This window comes from Struthio camelus, chromosome 15, assembly GCF_040807025.1.
Source record: "Struthio camelus isolate bStrCam1 chromosome 15, bStrCam1.hap1, whole genome shotgun sequence".
Taxonomy (NCBI): Eukaryota; Metazoa; Chordata; class Aves; order Struthioniformes; family Struthionidae; genus Struthio; species Struthio camelus.
In genome coordinates this window covers 19347637-19367985 of record NC_090956.1, presented here as the reverse complement: position 1 = coordinate 19367985, position 20349 = coordinate 19347637, and the positions used below count along the sequence as shown (strand labels likewise).

Below are 20349 nucleotides of genomic sequence, written 5' to 3'. Positions count from 1 at the left end.
TTACTCTGCATGGTATTTGCTCAGTGAGACAAATGAGTTTTGGGGCTTGGGCTTGCCTTAAATAATTAAGTAAAAAGTTGATGTTTCAGATGTATATGCAAACCTCAAATTCCTGGTGACATACTGCAAGTTATGCAGATAACTTTAGCCTCTTTTTCTGGAAAGATGTCTCAAACCCATAATGCTGAAAGCACATAGCAATGACTTGGAAATTTCCAGTGTGGTAGCCTGCTATGAAGAATGTGTGTGTCGCATTCTCTTCCATCCCACTGAACTGGGATGCCATTTGAATCCTTGGGTGAAGAAAGCCCTGAAAGGGCCTCCAGGGACCCTACTATGAAATATGACCTTTGCGTTTAAACATATGTGCTACATTCTCCTACGTCCTTCCTTTATAAAGGAACTGAGGGTAATAGTTTTATTTTAGACTTTACTTCGGCTATGTAATGGCAGCATGAGGAACCTACTTGTAGGGATACCACAGACAAGTTAAATTCTCATTTAATTCAAGGAAACTAATGGTGTGTACTAGCTGAGGACAGGTGAGAACGATCTTTAAAATGGTGTTAGGCCTTGGGTGGCTAACACAGAGTAAAATGGGTGACATTGTTGCAGATCTTTTTGCAAATATGGAGCACATGCAAGAGAGAACACCATGCATATGCAGATATATATATATATATACACACCATATATATATGCTTTATAAGAATAAGAAAGCTAATTAGGCCCCAAATCAGATCAAATTCTGAATGAAAGCTTGTAGAAAATAATCATTCTCTCTGGAAACTTGGAATAGTCCTGGTGCGCAAGGAGAAAAAGAAACTGTCATTCTCAATCCAGAAATGAAATTTCTGGATTGTTGGCAAAGTAAGTTTAGGAATGCATTGCAGTGTGAGTGTATCTATCTATGTGTCTGTCTGTCTGTCTCTTATCAGAGTATTGGCTCAAAATAGCGAAGACTTAGCAAGTTTTAACTACTCCTGAACTAGTTTAAATTGCTTGTCCTGCCAACTATGCAATTCCAGTGATTTTTACCTACCATACTGTAGGTAAAACATACCGTACCTAACATACTGTATTTGACAGGTATTTGTGTATATGAAGAGAAATGCAGTGATTGTTGATACCACTATCTGCGACCCTCACTATAACCTGGCTCAAAGTAGCCGCCCATTTGAGAGACGCTTATATGTTCTGAGTACCATGCAAGACGTGGAAAACTTCTGGTTTGATTTGCAGTGTGTCTGCCTTAATACACCATTGGGTATGGTAAAACTGTACATCCTTACCACCTTTACCTTTTATTCCATTCATACCACAATTCCTCTTCCTCTCCCACAACATAAGGCAGGTTCTTTTTGGCACTTCCGCTGTCGTGCTCTCTTGACTGGTCTCCTTAGGGACCGAAAAAAGCTAGAACGTGGAGTTCTGCCCATGTAATTCTATGAAGCTGAGATCCAAGAATCAGAATTATACATTTCATATCCTCAGAGCAGCATTAAAGGGAAAACATTGCTATCCTGTCAGAAGTATTAAATTTGATCATGGCCATGTTAAAATTCAATCTAACCATGAAAAAGCTTTTTCAAAAATAGTTACCAGTAGTAACTATTTTCCAGTATTTTTTGCCATAGTTATCTTTATCGGTTGATATGGAGGTTCCTTTTTCTTAGAATTATGTTGCTGAACCTTCTAATAAATAGCCTGAAGTAGAAGTTAAGGGAGTTTATGAAACCCAGTATTTGGGAGTTTGTGTTTGGTCCTTTACTTTTTTAAATAGGGTATGCAGCCACAACATGTATACATTGATTTGAAAAGGCGGGGGGGGGGGGGGGGGGGGGGAGGAAGAAGCACCTGAAATGCCAGACAACACTTTTCTGTATTTCTGTAACGTAGTCACCCAAGGGAAAGAATCTATTCATAATTTTATTTTACTTTTGCATCAGAGCAGTTTTCTGCAAAAGCTCTTTACACATTTGTCATATTGTAGCATATTTTGTGATTGTTGCAGCTCTCGCAAGCTGATCAGACCTTGAATACTTTTGGCATCCAAAATGTGGGAATGATATTGTTTCACCAGCTCACTTATTTATAGAAGCTTTGTTGTGTTTCAGTAAAGTATTTTCTGTGAACCTTCTAGTGTCTCCTGTGCTATATCCCAAATATATCTCCAACATGAAGTGCTTACATCTCATTTTAAGGGCTCGCATCTTAAGGGTTGTGATCTATGTCTAGAATGTCACTGAACTGCTGCAATTTTCTACTTATAAACAGTACCAGCCCCCCTACTCTTCTGTCCTGAATACAGTTTGGGCAAGTTAGCACATTGTACAGGAGATTAACTGGAAGGCCATTAGCGTCTGTAAGGCAGTAGCGTCTTTTATAGAGAGGTGCTAAAAATATTAGCATCCTTCCCTAAGGAGAGGGTGCAGTGGTTTTCCGTAGTGGTGTGGATGGATTAAAATCTCGCTTCTCATCCTGATAGTCAAAACCATGTGTATGCCTAGGAGTTGTCCGCTATCCTCGCTCAAAGAGAAGTAATCTTCAAGGAGAGGAGACTGGCACTGCGCTAGATGTAGAAATGGAACAGGAGTCAGCAGTGGATAAGCACAATCTGGAACGAAAGTGTGCGATGTTGGAATACACCACGTATGTCTTTTTCCTGTTTATTTTGTTGCTTAAATAGAGTGGGTAAAAATAACCATTCTAGTTTTGAGAATGTTACTTAACAGCAAATGTGGTTGAGATGCTAGCATTTCAGTTGGTGTTTTTTTGCAATACAGAGGCTATCTAATTGAAAGGATGGGTAGTTATGTATCATGTTTACAGGTAAGTTATCTACCAAGCAGGTTTTTATGCTAGCTGAGTGGGAAAACCAGATTGAGATTTCCTTCCAAAGTAGCACAGACATGGGTTGCAAGAGTCTTCTGGGAAAGCAAAGTGGAGAGAAAAAGAATGGTAAGTATAGTTAATGCAAGGTAAAATTTTAAAGATTATCTGTTCCAATGCCTTACGGGTCCCAAGGAACACGTAGCTTCAGAAGCTCCCTAGAATCACATCCTAAAGTCTGCTTTGCAATTTGCTGCATATTGTTTACAGATTAATTCCTATTATGGTATTAGTGTAAACTGATGATATCTGGAAGTAGCCTCTGGAATGCTTCATCTTCTGCCTAATCACAGCCAGAAACTTGAGAAGACTGCAGCTTTGTGACCTATGTTGACCGTGCAGTTACACTTTTTATGTTGAGTGTTGTGTGGTGTGATTTGGTCTTGTTGTCAATACTCTATTCTGTTTTAATAAGCTATAAACAGTCTGTTTAAAAGTATTTTCAATTAGTTCAGTGTTACAGGCAGATATATCAAGTTAACCTTAAAAAAAAATTGAGGGGCCCTAATTCCACTGGTCCATGCTTGTAGATCAAATTCTGTTCAGTCCACTTGTCAACTTTTTCATATGGTCTCCATTATGAGCTACAAAGTCTTTTTAAATGGTTATGACTTGCATAATGGAGATGACTGCAACTTCTCTAAGATCAAGAAACAGTTTTTTAATGGAATTGGTGATGTAATGTTTCTATCAAAGAATTGTTAACTGAAAGCTTGGCTGAAATCCTTCTTTCATGGTAGCTCTCAACAAATCTTTCCTAAGGCGAAACAGGATTTCCAAAATATTTTTTTTGTGTTCGTACTAAACTGGCAGACCTATGCTACCTACTAGGCACGTAAAGGTCATTCACAGTTCCAGTTATTTGACAAAGCAGGTGTTGTCTCCATGATTTTTTTTTCTTTATAAATAGGACACTTAGCACTTATTTTTTTTGGTCCTGCACTATAACACCACCTTAACTGAGCCGCTTCCAGTCATGCAGGAAGGGCTCTGGTTCATCTGTTACATGCCATTCATTCTCAGTTTCATTATCTTTCCGGGGAATTAGATATACATTGTGGGTTTGGGTTTTTTATTTTTTTTTTGCTTATATGTGCATTTAAACAAAACTTTAATGTATTTGTTAGAAAACTGGAGAAAACTGTGCTTAACAGTATGTTTGAATGATCCATGGCATGTGATAACCTACAGTTTTCCTGTGAAAATTTTCCCCGCAGTTACCCTGAGAAAGTATTTCATCTGGGCAGGTATTTTCTCTAGTTCTGTGGCAGGAATAGTAACGAGAGCAGTGTTTAACATGGCAGTTGGAATTTAGTTAACAATAACGAAGTTGCTTTGTTTGTAATTTCAGAACTGAAAACTCAGTAATTACATACTGTCTATAAAAACATAATGGAAAAATCTGGTTGCCACACTATTTCTGGAGCAGAGTTAAGGGAGCGAGGATCTCTTTTTCCTGCTGTTATTTTCCAACCCTATCTAAATTGTGAGGGCAGGGGGGAGAGTTCTGCACGTTGCACACAGCTTTCAGGAAGTGTCTTCTCAGCTGCTCTTGCAAAATAACTTTTTTCTTAATATGTTTTGTTACTTTTTCCGTTAGAGGCAGTCGAGAGGTGGTCGATGATGGAACTATCCCTGGGGATGGGTTAGGAGCTGCAGGTCTGGATTCCAGCTTTTATGGGCATTTAAAACGCAATTGGATTTGGACAAGCTACATCATCAATAAGACTAGGAAGGTGAGTATTTTTAAATGAATTCATTGTGTAGTGCCTTTCTATATTTTAATATTCCTAAGAACTAATATAGCAAAATCTTGTTACTTGCGTGTCTTCTCATAAACACGCACCTCTGTAAGGCTTTGTATCATTGGAAAGACGTGAACGGCAAGCGTGGTAAATCTTGGCGCTGAAGTGAATGAAAAAATTTGAACGTAACCGAAGAAGAAAATATTTCATGAATAAGAAATTAAGATTGTTTACTGGTGTCTCTTGCCTTCCCAGAATGTAGAAGTTGTCGGATGAAAACTGAAATACGCAGAACAGGACACACAGTAAAAAACGCTAGGAAGTCTAACATAAGTAAATAGGAACGTCCATCCCAGGTCAGACCAATGTCTGGTGGTGGCCAATAAAAGATTTGCAGGAAAGGCTGTAAAAGCAAAGGAGATATATCGTGATGTGTTCACCTCGTGTATAGGAAGATGTATAGTGATGTTTTCCTCAAAACGTTCTTCCAGATATCTGCAGTTTTGGCTCAAGTTCTTTCTAAACCTGGATGGTAGTGATGTTTCATAGTTATCAATAGATTGTTGTTCTTTCATTAGTTTGTCTAATTGCTTTTTGGATACCTGAAAACCTTTGGTCTCCAAACTTCTTGTAACAAGGAGTTTCAAAGCCCTGCTACATGTTATCACTTCCTTTTGATAGTTTTAAGCTTGGCACCTCTGGTGTTTGTGATGCCCTCAATAGTTGTACTAAGGGAAACGGTGAAAAATACCCTTTTCCATTACTCTTTGTGCATCGCTTGTGCTTTTGTAAACCTTTCTCATGTTTGCTATTAGCATCTCTTTTTTTCCAGCCTGGGAAGTACTGGATTACTTACCTATTTGCAGCATGGAACCTTCCTGCCTTTGATTATTCTTGTTGCCTTTCTTTTAACCTGTTCTAGTTCTGCTATATCCTTTTTAAGATGGAAACAGAATCACATATTGTATTCGGGCTGTGGCCAGCCATGGATTTTTATAGCTGCATAGTGATGCTCTCCTTCCCTAAGAATTCTTAGCATTTGCTTTGCTTATTGACCATTACTGTGCATTGAACACATACTTTCACAGAACTGGCTATAACGCTAAGATCCCATTCCTGACGGTAATGGTCAAATTAGAGCCTATGCATGTATATGTAAATTTAAAATTGCATATTTTCCACTCAGGCAGTATCATTTCACTTTGAACCTGATTTACTATTTTGTCACACAGTTATTCAGCGCTAACAGGACCTCCTGCGCTTCTTTATTCTTGGCCTGCCTCTTTATTCCTTTGATCAACTTCTATCAGCAGTGAACTCCACGCAAGGGAGGTTTTTGCTGTGAATGGCAAAAGTTTTAATATCTTGCAATCAGTCTAGGCTCAGAGTTATGCTAGATAGAATATGGTATAAGAGGCATTTACTGAGGTCTGCGTTTGCATTTTGGTTGTGTGGTTTTTGAAGTTTATGTGGAGTGTAGACTGCTTTGGAAAAAAAAATAGCGTTCTACTCAGACTCCTTAACAAGAAAGGAAGTCAAATGTTTCTTTTCCAGTTATATTTTTTTAACTTGAATGGATTTGCTGAAATTCTAACCTTTGTAGTTGAGTGATGATTTTAGTAAGATTTAGGAAACACTCTAGAACCTTTGAAATATGTAGCAGTGATAAGAAAAATAAATGAATCCTCCATCATAGCCAGCAATCTTTCTAACATTTATGCTAAAAACATCCTTCTAAATTGATCATAACACTACCTAAAAGATAATCGTTTATAGTAATGTTAAAATCTGTGCACTCTTGGGCTTTTTGCATATCACCTCAGTGAAAGTTCTGTTGTTTTAGGAAAGTACGGTTTCTGAAAATGGACTGACAGTGAGACTCCAAACCTTCTTAACAAAACATCCCCTTCCACTCAGTACTGGAGGTAAGGTGATGATACTTGTTGTCTGTAACTGCGTTATCGGTGTTATCGTCTTTGTCAAACTCAGCAGTGATGACTTGGGTTATTCCTGTCTCCTTACAATAATCTAGGATACTTCTGGGGCAATAAAATAAATGAAAACTTCCTTTCCTATTTCTAGGTATATGGAACAATAATTTTATCCTTGGTTCTTTCTGATGCGCACTTTGCAGAAGTGCCAATATTATCTATTAATGGCATGTTATGTGCCATATCTTTCTGATAAGGCCTTAATCATATCAGAGATCTGGTTTGTACCCATGTAGTGTAGAACACTAACCTTATTTTCTAAAGCAATTTGTGAATGGGGTTTTTTTCTGCCGTCTTTTGGGTGGTTTGCCACTGGCTTAATTGGATCAGAATTTCACCCTCCAAAAGTGAAAAACTTTTAACTACTTTGGTTTTGGAACTTTCCTCAGTAACTTGGCGATGAGAAAAGAAAAATCTCTCATGTAAGAGAGTTCTAACACTTCAGACAGTGCTACATTTAAATGAACTGAAATTTGGCCTGTGCATACTTCTGCACCAAGATATCTGTTTTCAAAACAGCTGTAACACCTTTTAACTGAAGTTAAGAGTGTTCGTACTCTTGTACTCATTGCACGTTACGCTCTGGTTGCCCTACAGACAAGTTGTTGGGTGTGTGTTATATGTAGGTATGGCTAGACAAAGGCATCTGTTTTGAAACCGGTTTATTGCACTTTAAAACCTCTGATTTTCTTAATCCCTAGCTTGTTTTGTAGTGTCTGGTTGAAGTTACGATCAAAGGCCTTGTTGTACCTTGTCGTGGTTTTATAAACGCCATTTGACAAATTAAAAGGATTAAAGGATTAAATTAACAACCTTTTACTTAAATATTAACTTGAGAAGACTGTGCAACATAAACACTCATAACTCTGAAACTGCTAAACCATTTTTGTCAAGTCTGCCTTGGTTTATATTTCCAGTAAGTTTTAAAAAGTTCATTGTAATGAATATTCATTAAGGCACTGCTAAAATTGCATAGCCTAACATCTAAGCTAAGACGGAGGAAAAGCTTCTAGTTGAATAGTAAAACCTCAACTCAGCTCCCTTGGGTTAGTGTACTTTACTCCAGACTTAGTAATTACCTGACCATTCTTCATTTATGTGAGATGTTATTCTGTATAAGCTGCTGAGAAGTGACATGAAATTACGTCGTTAACAAAGGGCAGCTTTGAAAAGGCATCTTTTAATATACTGAAGCTTTGGCATTCACTCTTGATATTGTGCAGTGTAATTGCTATAGAATTGCACTAATGTAAACACATGTCATCTTAGGTAACAAAATTAACATTCTGGCAGAAGCAAAGGTAGGATCTGAGTCACTTCTCCAGAAAGAAGAATGTATTGAAATGAGCAAAGAAGCAACTCAGGATCGAACCAAACGAGTGAGAGGTGGAAAAAACCAAAAGAGGAAGAGGCTTAAGAAAGACATTGGGAAGAAGATGAGGAAGAAGAAGAAAGGTAAGTAACTAGCATGCATGTTATGAAAAGAAGCGTTCTTTTCAATGCATATGCCTGCTGTATGTTGCTTCAGAAAAGCTATGGGGACTGACGCACGGCATGGGAATTGGGACTGGCCATCTCTTTGGGTTGCCCTTCAAGTGAAAAGGGCTCAAATGTCACAGGGCTCTATACTAGCTCTAAAGAAAAACAGGAGCATGCTGTAACTATTATCTATGTTTGAGTCATGGTTGTACTAATGTACTGTGCAAACCAAAGAAGTCCCAGCTGTGTCTGGGCCAGATCAGCTCATTACAATGTCACGGTCATTTTCTGTTTGCTGGCTCAAAGCATCCTCCCATAGAGGATATTTTGTAGTCAGTTTGCTTGCTATAATGTGCTTGTTTCCTTATTCCTGGGCAAGGCATTAATGCATTTTACTTTCTCAGCTACCATTGCCTACTTCCTTCTTTGCTTTTCTTCTTTCATTCTTACAAACTCAACTTTGAGTACTGCTCCCAGCCCTGTACTCCTCTTCCTCCTGCTTTTAGTGATTCACATCCAGACATATAAGCTTTCTTTGATCCACTGCATGTCTGTGCATATCTGGACTTCTCCTCTTCGTGTCCGTGTTGTCTTACAGAATCAGCTATTTACATTTGAATGACATAACCAAGGGTGGAAAAGCAGCACAAAAGAGAAGAAAAAAAAAAAAGAAGATTGTAGTTAACAAACTTTCTTCCCGGCAGACTTTATCTCTTACTATAGTCTTTATGATATTGAGGTGATAAATCATACAGGAACAATAGAAAGGGGACTGTTATATTCTGAATTGGCTGGGAAGTTAGTGGTGGGAACTAAAACCCTAGTCCCCTCATCTCCCTAATTGCTTGTTCTTCCACTCTTGCGCTAGTCAAGGTGAACATCTTTCCCTTTTGTAATCTGAAATGTTTTGTTGCTTTGTGCTTTGATTCGCAAGAAACATCACTTTGACTTTCTTGTGTGCAAAATACAGTTGTGATGATTCAAGCTTGCCCTTCAGCTCTCTTTTGAAGGCAAGCTATTCCCTTTCCTGTTCTGATGCAGCACCTAGCCCTAAGGACAATTCAGTGTAAATTAAAGCATAAAAGGATTTGGGGAAAGAAGATAGTGATTTGAAAGCACTTGCTAATGTGTTACAGTATTCTCCAAATCATAAATCATAAGCCTTCATAGTGCATGCACCTTGTTGAATGCATAGTCCCTAGCAAGTTTTCAGTTTTTCCTACAGTTCAAGTATAACATCATTAAAATACATTTGACATATCTGGTATTTCAGTGTTTTTTTCATTGCACCTCCCTTATTGTGTGTCATAGTGAATAGTCTGACTCTATTACATCTTACAGAAACATAACACTGGAAAGGACTTGGGTTTTGCCCAGTCACCCTCTGCTTGTGGATTCCTTTAACCCGCTTCTTCTCTATTTAAGCCATGTTTTCCAAAGCTAGGACTGTGTATTTAGCCCAGTAAGTCTCCAGTTCTAGCTTTTGCTCCTCGGAGTTGCCTTAGCACAATTAGCACTGTTCATACCTGTGATAGGAGTTGGTATTCATCAGAATATATACTGCTGAGATTAACTGTCTTCTTCTGGATTTGTTAGAAGACAACACTGTAGAAAAAAGCAAAAGGCTCCGCTACCATGATGAAGCTGACCAAAGTGCCCTGCAGAGAATGACACGTCTGCGTGTCACTTGGACAGTGCAAGAAGACAGCTTGCTCATGCTGTGCCGAATTGCTAGTCATGTACTAAATGCAAAGGTATTTGAAAAGACCTCTATTTAATGGGTTTACATATTCAACACACTTTACATGGTCCTAGGAATTCATCCTGGTTCTAACCATCATTTGCGTACATAAAAGCTGAAGTTTAATTCAGAACATTTTTGTTCTTCACACAGGTAAAAGGGCCCTTTGTTCCATGGCAAGTAGTTCGAGATATCATGCACGCCAGCTTTGAAGAGTCCCTAGATAAAACTTCTCATTCTGTTGGACGAAGAGCTCGTTACATTGTCAGAAATCCCCAGACCTATCTTAATTATAAGTAAGAAGATTTCTGTCTATGTTCTAGGTATAAGCTAAATTCTTCTGAAATTAAATTAAGGGATTTACATTTCCCAGGTTTTTGTCGTCTTTCATGTGAATATAAATTTCTACTTCTCTGCTTCCGTAGTGCTACCAAATCTATCTTCCCATAGAAAAGGCAGGATCAGCAACAATGCCAGAGTCTAAGGTTGGGATGCTGAAGTCTGCCATCTTTCATCAGCTTTGGTACTTACACTGATGTAAGCAGCTCCTTTTATTGGCCTTGGCTGATGTTCTAGCATTTTACTCTGTTGTGCTGGCATAGCTGTTCTCGTGACTGTGCAATGAACAAGGCCAAGAGAGTGTTCTAACTTAAAAAGAGTTTTCATCCTCCCCACCCTCCAAATACATTGTTTCATCCCTATAAATTATCTAGTAACTTTCTGAACCCATGTAAACTTTGGTATCTGGAGCATCCTGTGGCAGTAGGAATGGGTGATGGCAGTAGGAATGGGTGACTATCAAAATAGCTTACAAAATACTCTCAAGTCAGTGAAGATCCAGCTGACAAATGTATTTAGAATCCCCAAAGGTTTTAGGCAAGTCCCTCGTGTAAGGCTTAGGCAACTCAAGCTGCCATAGAATAAAATGGAAGTGCCTCTTGTACCTGAAATAACTGGATTAAAGGTGAGAAACAAATAACAGGAGTAAATAATCAACTGAGGGAAGTCACTAGTGGACTCATACAGGCATTATGGGTAAGACACATGCCATTCAACATACTAATTGGTCTGGCAAAAGAGATGAATGCTAGGTGACGGCCTTTCTGTGATATTAAGTTAGGTCAGTGAAGATGAAGGCTGATTATAGGCAGTGCAGAAAGACCTCGTGATGTTACTGTGTGACTAAACAATAAAATGGCAGATGAAATTTTGTATAAAATGATTGAACTGAAAGGGGAACAACCGTAATTTTACATATACAATGGCTGATTTTGACAGATACAGTCTTGGGGCTCTACTATGCCATGAAAATGGCAAAAAAAAAAAAAAAAAAAAGTTTTTAAAAAAAGGAAACAATGTGGAGAATTACTATTAAAGGAATAAAGAGCAACACAAAAAATATGCCAGAATATAAATTCATGTTACAGCTACATCTTAAAGGCAGTGTAGTGTCCTCGCTGGTCCTAGCTGGTCTTCTGTCTACATATTCCCTCCCCTTCATAAAAAGATGCAGTACATTTTGTAAAGGTACAGAGATTATTGGCAAGGATAATCAGAGGTGTAAGGGAATACAAGGAATGGTTAAATAGACTTGCACTCTGCTGCCTCAGAAACAGAACTGAGAGGAGAGGTTAGAGAACTGTAAAATCATTCATCGTATTCATACTATTAAGAAGGAACAATTAGTCGTCGTCTCTACCAACACAAGAAGTAGGGACGTCGCATGAAGATCAAAGCTGTCCGTTTCAAAACGAACAGCAGTGGTTCTTCATACAGCACGCTCTAGAGCTGTAGAATTCCTTACCACAGGATGCTCCAGATACCAAAGTTTACATGGGTTCAGAAAGTTACTAGATAAATTAATGGAAGAAAAATCCATTGAGGGCTGTTGAATATTAAGACATTATCTTTGAGATGCAGGAATTTCCTGACAACTCCCTGAAGCAGGGAGATTACACCAAGAAAGTATCACTGTACGCACGGCCTCTTCTTAAGTCTTTCCGATCCATATCCTTTTGGCATCCGTCATAAGAGGATACTGATTGAAACTGAACTTTGGTCTGGTCCGTTATGATTATTCTTTTGCTCTTAAAATAAATGTTCTGCAAAACCGTGAGGGGAAAGATCAGATCATCAGTTATATAAGTCGTCTTAGATCATTAGTTATAAATGCCTATAATTGCCTCTTTTTCAAACCAGGAAACAAGTATTAACGTACTTAAAAGTTGCTGGCACTACTTCTTTATCTCTTCTTCAGCTAGAAAGAGGAGATAAACATACAGATGAACTAATCCAAGTTGAGCTATTAATGACAGAATTTAATGTTCAAATGGTTCTTAAAAGCCTAGAGATACAGGGATGTGCAAGAAGTACAGGCATCAGAACTTGATCCCTACTGTCCCAATGTTCCGACTAAAACAAGGACACATCAACAGGAAAACACCAGTGACTGGTAACTCCCTTACAAACTCTTTCTTGGCAACCTGTGTTTCAGAAGAAGCAAAATGCCCGTCTCCACATTTTTTTCAACTCCTCTCCCCTCCCTTCCAGAACACATCTGCTTCCTTTCCCCACCCACTTTCTCTCTTTCCTTATGAAATTTTGAGACCCTATTATGCTGACTGGCTTACATGGTGACTCCTCTTGCAATGTGTTTGCGCTGTGGAGCAACAGTTTTTCCAAAAGGAAAAAGCTTTATCATTTATTATCATGCATTTTCTTAGGAACAAATACAATACCAGGAGGATTTACATTTGGTTCTCAGTTTTGTCACAGTTCATATGAAGCGAGGAGATGGTGATGAGTTGGCTTGGTTGCATTGAAAATGTTGGTATGGGCATGATAACTTAGGCAGAATTTTTCCTCGAACCATGTTTTATAAATGCTGTGCTTTGGAAGGTACAGAAATGATGTTTCAACTGAAATAAGTGCATTAACTTATCTGAGCAGCGTTGAACTGAGAAAACTTCAGCTAGTTACAACACCTTCAATTCTATCTGTTGCAGAGTTTGCCTTGCTGAGGTTTACCAAGATAAAGCCCTCACTGAGGATTTCATGAACAGAGAAAATAACTATGAAGATCCACAGGTAGGAAGAGAAATACTCTAAAAGGTCATAGAGTACTTACAGTGTTTGGATTAGTGAATACTTACTCTGTTTGGATTACTGTGATTTCATTCCTTATCTCTTCCTTGTATTCTTAGCTATGTTAAAAATAGCATCGTTATAAAAATGCTACATCATTGCTATTTTGGGCACAAGATAAGAATAGGCAGCCTTCCAAAGGCACATAAACAGCTCTGCTGTGCAGCAAAAATTTGTTTTGTCAATGTATTTCTAAACAGCCATGACTGAGCATGCGTATGCACTGGGGTTTTTTTTCCCCAATCCTGTCAGCCTCCTTGTTATCTGAGCAAGAAAACAATTCTGCTCTGTCATTTCTCATTTTTTATTCCAGTTTCATATTTGAAATATTGCCTCAAATTTAGAGGGTGAGGGAGGGAATGTAAGCAAATCACCTGAGAGACACCCTCATTTGGTCAGTCAAAAGATTTAATTTGAGCTTTTTGTTACTTAAATTAGGCACAAGTTTTCAAAGTGAAAAGTTTGTTTGCCCTGCAAATGTAAACCTTCCATTTTGAATTTCAAAACTTTTTCAGAATTAGGACCTTGTCATGGCAAGGTTGTCTTTGTTTTTATCCAGGAACAACTACATTCATGTTAGAAAATCCCAGCCAGTTCTGTTGTTAGATTCACGTTTGCTGAAATAAAGAATAGTTGCTCCCTGGTGAGACATTACTGGAACAATTGTGTGTGTCTCTGCATTACCTTACAACTGATATTTCTGATGCCTTTTGCCTTTCTTCACGTTAATTTTCCTAAAGCACTGCATCTATAGTGATTTGCAGCTACAATTTTCATTCTCTGACCAGGAGGAATTTTGTGAAAACTGATCGCGGGAATCCCTACAAGACTGGCTGAGGTAGCAGTAACTGCTGTTCCTCAGTGCTTTCTCATGCTTGAATTTGAGATACTGAATGTATATGAAGCACAGGCAGTATAGTCTTTGGGATGTTTTGGACTGTCTTCACCAAAAGGCCTGACTTGTTAGTTGGAATATGGCCATAAACAGCACCCGAAGGACTGACTTTGGTCTTGCTGGACTGCTGCTGGGAATAAGCTGCATGCATTGTGCAATATACATGCTGCAGAGAACACTGGATGTTTTCCGCTTGGGTCTTCTGCCACACTTTCTTACTTTATAAGGAATTCAGAAAAAATACTAGAGGCATCTTCTCTCCTTGTTCACCTACTCTGCCCCAAGAGCTAAGGAAAGGAGGTCAGAATGGGATCTTACACTTCTGAGAAGAGGGCCTGAATGGAAAGAAGTGGCAAATAAAGGAGCTCTTACACAATTTTTATGTATCTCTTCTCCGGTTAGTTTTACAGTATAGGGGAGAATTTTTTCATTTGGTTTATCTTATCTCACTTTGTTAGTCTTTTCCTCCCTCATTTGTCCCCATCCCCAAAGTCTGTCTTTGGAGGCAAGCAAAAACGTATTTGCAGAGAGATACAGGACCCTTATTCTCGTGTTACAGGTCTCTTCCAAGTAGTGCTTGTACAGACAGACTTAAGAAAGAATATGATGCAGACTATGAAGAGTATGAGAGGGGGAAGAAAGACTTAAGCAGAAGCTTAAACAGAGCTTTTGCAAGAGACTTTATATGGTTAATCTAGTGTCATTGTTTTTTTAAAATATATATTCCTGGTTGGTTAACCAATTTGTAACTATCAGACAGCCTAATAACAAACAGATCTAGTAACCGTTAAGCAAATCAGCAAATACGACACTTACAGAGCTTTTTTGACGCATTCTTCTGATTTGTCTGTTGGGCTGTTTCTCCAGTTGGATCATTCACAACGTAGCCACGTCTAGTGGAATTTTTTTGAACACTTTGCAAGTACAGTTCTTCCACTCTAAGAAATTAAGCTTGATAACTTTCCTATCTCTTGTTTTCAAAGGTTTGTTCAAAAGAGTTTAAAGAGTTTGTGGAAAGACTGAAAGAGAAATTCAGTTCAACCCTGGGGAATCCCAAACTTGAGATTCCTGATACTTTGCAGGAACTATATTCCAGGTATTCTAGTTATGATGGTTTTTGAGTCTGTATGGGGGCTGGGACAGAGTGGGAGGAAGGCAGTTCAGATTTGATCTGTTCTCTGCTTTGCGTGACTTACACCTTCTGTTACCTGTTCTCCTGGTATCAAAATAAGTTTCTGTAAATACAACAGGCAACATTTCTTTCAAATCTATACTTCCTAAATGCATATAACTAATTACATATTATAACATATTTACATAAGCTTGCTTATTTTGATCCATTTTCATTTTACTAAATAATATTTTTTTAAAACCCAAAATTTACAGTATCAAATTTTCATACATGGTAAATTCCTCAGCTTTGCTATCAGAGATGTGGATACTCAGATGTAACACTTTAATGTAATAGAAGACTTCCCTTTACCATTTCCCAAATTATCTGGCCTCATTTTGTATCATAATTTGTAGCTGGTTACTCAGATAAATCATCTCAATACTGCATCTAAATCTGTTGATACAGAAAAGTGCTTAGCTTTGTATAAGCATTCTGCAGCCATAGATTGTCGAGCTCTTCAGCGATGAATAACTCTTGGAGATATGTGTGGAAACTTGGGCCTCAGTCATTCTCTGATAACAATTTAGCACCTTTGAAAATTTTCTTTCTTTGGGAAGAGCATTATAACAGTGCATTATAACAGAAGTGCTGGAGTTGGTAACTGGAAGCCCGAAAGCTCAATAAAATAGAAAATCCTTTCTGTCATGGAAAAAGGGAAGGAGAATTATGAGTTTCCTTGCCTGAATCCTGCTGTCAAAGGTGGTCTTACCCTATGCTTATGCTGATTCTGTACTGTCTTCTGTCTGGCGTGTCTCCCCTTGTGGACAGATATTTTAGTAGAATGAGGTAGATTGATCCAGACAGTTCATCTAATTTTTGACACTTCTGCTGAGGGCTGGCCTGGCGCTATTTTAACAGATGCCTTATTAGCAGCGGCATTTGTCAGCCTTTGGGTTTCACAGTTGATATAAAATCAAGCTCTCTGTACAGCACAGATTTAGTATAAGGCATGTTACTTTTGTTTCAATGTTTTCTTATCTCTTCCCCTAACTAGATTTCGAGTTTTGGCAATTGGAGATGACACAAATCAAAACACGAAAGAGGATAGTCTTACCAGGTGAGAAGTAATAATATCTTTTTTTTTTTTCCATTAGGACTCCCCAAGATCATATCAACCCTTGCATCAGTGAAAGTCATATGTATAGTCGTCTGATTTAGTATATTTCAGTATATTTAGTGTATTTTTCATCTTTTTGTTGAATGTGTAAAGTTGTTAATAGAAAAATACTCTCTCAAGCTGTAGGGACCTGTGACATCTATTATGGATTTGATGAATAAAATGAAAGCAGCAATGATCTGCTCAATATTTCCTCATCAAGAAAATTGTTTTTTCAGCATTTATGTAATTTTAACTCCTGTTTTTTGAATCAAAAGAAGTTTATTCCACTTGCTCTCTTCACCAGAACTTAGGAATTAATAAGATCATTCCTGAAATCCTTTGTAGTATTCTACAAATATCGGGCCTCTTTCTCCTTGTGAAGAGAAGCAAAAGAGGTGTCTGAGAATTGCAGAACATGAGAAAAGTGCTTTTGAGCTGAGATAAATATTTTTGTTTTCTCTCCAGGATCAGGCACAGATTGTCCATTAAACAACAGCATCTGCTCTTACATAGCAGTATTAGTCTTCCTCCCTCAGCTTCTCTCCAAAGAGTGAAATAGTTAGACCTGACTACAACAGTGGGAATTTGATATCTAAGAGACTTCCTCTATTTGAGCACTGTGATTCTCTGACCAGTGAGGTGGTTACTACTTGCATTGGCAAGAAAAAGGGAGTCCTCAAACTGAACTTCATCGATCAGAGAATTGTGTGACTTCTTGGAAGCTTATCATAAGATATGAGTAGAAGCTGCTAGATAAAATAGTCATAGGAGAAAAAAAATGTAATCACAGGTAGCTCTCACTGGCAACCAGTGGATCCTCTGCAGTTGGGACCCTGTTAGGTTGGGTACTTTACTTAGACAACACTGAAGTCCCAAGGTACTTTACTTCATAACTGCTTAAATAACTTCAGTATTGATTAAGACTCTGTTAGGGAAGCCTAAGTTGCTCTAGGAAAACTGGTTCCATCAGGGGTCATGTGCACACAGAGAGAGAGAGAGAGAGAGAGATTGGAATGTGGTCTTTGGCAGAAGGCTTCTGCACTTGGGAAGCACCTCCTCTGTGCTGTTAGACTATAACTGTCATGGGGAGTCTCAGGCTCTGGACAGGTAGAGATTAAAGTGGAAGTTTCACCTGCCAGTGAGGTGTTCTCCAAAACCTGTAATAAGAACTGGCTTTCCTATTTGAGTATTCTTAACTAAAATTAGGCAATAATCACTCATTCCAGTGATCTCTTATCGTTATGACAACGGCGTATGTTTCCCGTATGGGTACTTAAGAGGAGGAGATGTTATCAAAGAGAATGTAGTTTTATGTCTGGACTAATCCAAAAGTTCAGGGTGGAGAGACAAGAAAAAAGTAACAAGTTCCTTTATATCAACAGTTCTCAGCTGTAGTGATCTTATATCTTTATACATCTATTATAGAAGCAGTTGATTGAATTAGAAAATTTTTATGCCAGGTTATTAGCTAGGTATCTCATGCTCAAAAATCATCATGAATAACCCTCTCCCCGCCTTTTTTTTCTTTCAGCATCTATGATATTCATTTTCTAGTGCTACAGAATCTGATTCAGAGCACTTTGGCGCTCTCAGATAATCAGATGAAATCTTGCCAGTCATTTCAGGTACAGTGTCTAGACCAAACTTTACTGGACATACAACCCTGAAGAGCTTCTCCCTCCTACTTTGACATATGGGAGATAAATGGGAGATAAAAAACTCAGAAGCTTAGATCTGTGTCCATTCTGTGGGGACTGTTTCCTTCTGCTTGAAGGAAATTACATGTTCCAGGCTGACTTTCAATATGTTACTTTTCCCTGTGAGGATAAGATTGCAAGATGGGAGGTTGGAGCAATTCCTGAAAATCATATGAAATGAACTCCACATCCATTCTAATGGAGCAAACTATATCACGATTCAGTGCCTACTCAAGCAGTTGGAATTATGCTCTGGAAGAGATATCCCAAAGATAGTCCTAGGGTCCAGCTGACCCTGATGTTAAAGTTAGCCTCTCCTTCAACATTGGGGACCACAAAAAATATATAATCTATCAGTGTCAAGTACTTTTTTAAAAAGAAAAAACAAAAGTCAGAAGTTCAAAGGAATATTAACATCTTATCACACAAGCTCATGGAAGCAGACGTTCCTGGTAAAAGGATGGGAAGAGTTCATCCAGACATGGTGCAGAGGAGTGGTTTTTTTTTACATATATAATTCTAGCAGGAGCCTGATCCCATTTTGAATAGCAAGTGTTCTCTAATATTTAATTAATTGAAATGGCATTTGCTATGGAAAATCTGGAAGCCTATAAAAGCAATAGAATAGTGTAATTAAGTAAATTTATGTGTATCATTTAAGTTCTGGCTTGTAGTTCTATATTCATTTAGTCAAAGGAAATTTCAAGTAGGCAGGTCTAAAAGTGGATTTGGATCTAACGCTTCTTTGTGGGATTAAGGGTCTAGTTGGAGTTATAATGTCAACTACCAGCTAAGTGTTTACACTGAGTGGGGATTTTTTTTTGGCAGACTTTTCGTTTGTACCGGGAGTACCGGGATGACATTCTCGTGAAGGCTTTCGTAGAGTGTCAGAAGAGAAGCTTGGTTAATCGCCGTCGAGTAAACCACACGCTGGGTCCAAAGAAAAGCCGAGCTTTGCCCTTCGTGCCCATGTCATATCAGCTGTCTCAGAGTTACTACAGGTGGGTGTCAGAAAGTTCACTGTTTATGTGTGAGCCAGTGAAGGAAGGTAGCAAGGTATGCTTGGCTTGGAGGAGAGAATATGCGTGAAGTACCTAGAGCAAAGAACCTAACCATCACAGCTGAATTTGAAGAGGTGAAGGTAACATCTGTGTATGCTAGCCCTTTATTCAGTTAGCAATTAGGGCTGCACAGGGTGTAGAGCCAAGTTCACTGAGCAAGCCTTTACAAAGGCATACAGAGAGGGGAAGTAGCACCGAAGTTCTTGACACGATGGAAAGATTTCTTTAGTGCTCTTGTCGTTCTGATGGTTGCTTGCTTTTCCTCTACAGTTATTTTGTGCTGTTTTGTGCTGCACTGTACCTGGATGTTTGGCAGGGGGAGGGCATTAACTGTAAATGTATTTAATGCCAAAGCAGCAGAGGAGATCTTTGTTTTACATTTGCCATATAGCTATTTGGGCACCGCATAGCTGTGCAAGTAGGTGTAGAAAGTGCATAGTCACCAGCTTTAGCTTGGAACTTAAACTGTTGCATTCTTTTTGTGCTACCACTGGACTGAAATTCATAAACAGTAAGAACAGAATATGAACGTTGTATGCTTGTTTGAATTTGTTCTTTTGTGCAGAGTTTTTACCTGGCGGTTTCCCAGTACAATTTGTACAGAGTCCTTTCAATTTCTCGAGAAGCTGAAGGATGCTGAAAAATCAGATCAGCCAGATAACTTCTCATTTAAAGATCAAGAAATTAAAACATCAGAAGGCATGGTTGCATTTCCTATGGATGGACCTGGGGGCCACTGTGTGGCGATGCTTTCCCTATTTGCCTTGGGGCTTGTGTCTGTGAATGTGAGAATCCCGGAGCAGATAGTTGTAGTAGACAGCACTATGGTTGAGAATGAAGTGATCAAAAGGTAAGCACTGTTATTTCTGTTAGTAAATAAGATGTGAAGGTTGAATGAAATCTGTCGTGGCATGTTTTGCTGTGACGGTCTTTAGGTTTTTATTTTTCAGGGAGCATTCTGAAGATTTAATGGCACTTTATTAGTGTCTGTCATTATAGCCTTGGACTACATTTGTCATCACGTATGTGCCATTGAAATTGACAGGCACTTCACTGTCACCAGAGCTCATGTGATAAGGAGAATAGTGTGTGCTATATGAGCATTTTCATCACTATCTCGTTTCAAGGACTAACAAGGATTAATAACAAGGTTTCAGCTTTCAGTGAAACCTGCCTCCTCAGTATTTGTTCTGTGCGTTGTCTATTCTTTGCTGATTTTTTTTTAAGCTTCCAATAATTGAAATTCCACTCTCTCCCCAGGTAGTCCAATGCTATGAATAGCTATCCTTACAATCATTATGTTTTCCTAGTGAGCAGCTAAAATCTCTTGCTGCAGTTTAACCTGTTGCTTCCTGCTCTATTGCTGGTATAGATGGAAAACAGTACAATCTCTTCCTCTGTAGAGCAGCTTATTACATATTTGAAGATTGT

General features: G+C 38.5%; 1 protein-coding gene across 2 annotated transcripts in view; it reads left to right on the top strand.

The window, feature by feature from the left end:
- The window catches only part of GTF3C1 (general transcription factor IIIC subunit 1), a 58863-nt gene that overhangs the window by 27858 nt on the left and 10656 nt on the right, over positions 1–20349 (top strand). For both annotated transcript variants that reach the window (XM_068909118.1, XM_068909117.1), the window contains exons 19-31: positions 1090–1267; positions 2511–2652; positions 4493–4628; positions 6481–6562; positions 7898–8083; positions 9704–9861; positions 10002–10144; positions 12854–12935; positions 14871–14983; positions 16056–16118; positions 17692–17785; positions 18686–18858; positions 19484–19768. In XM_068909118.1, coding sequence (XP_068765219.1) covers positions 1090–1267; positions 2511–2652; positions 4493–4628; positions 6481–6562; positions 7898–8083; positions 9704–9861; positions 10002–10144; positions 12854–12935; positions 14871–14983; positions 16056–16118; positions 17692–17785; positions 18686–18858; positions 19484–19768 — 1835 coding nt within the window. The remainder of the gene's footprint in view (positions 1–1089; positions 1268–2510; positions 2653–4492; positions 4629–6480; positions 6563–7897; positions 8084–9703; positions 9862–10001; positions 10145–12853; positions 12936–14870; positions 14984–16055; positions 16119–17691; positions 17786–18685; positions 18859–19483; positions 19769–20349) is intronic.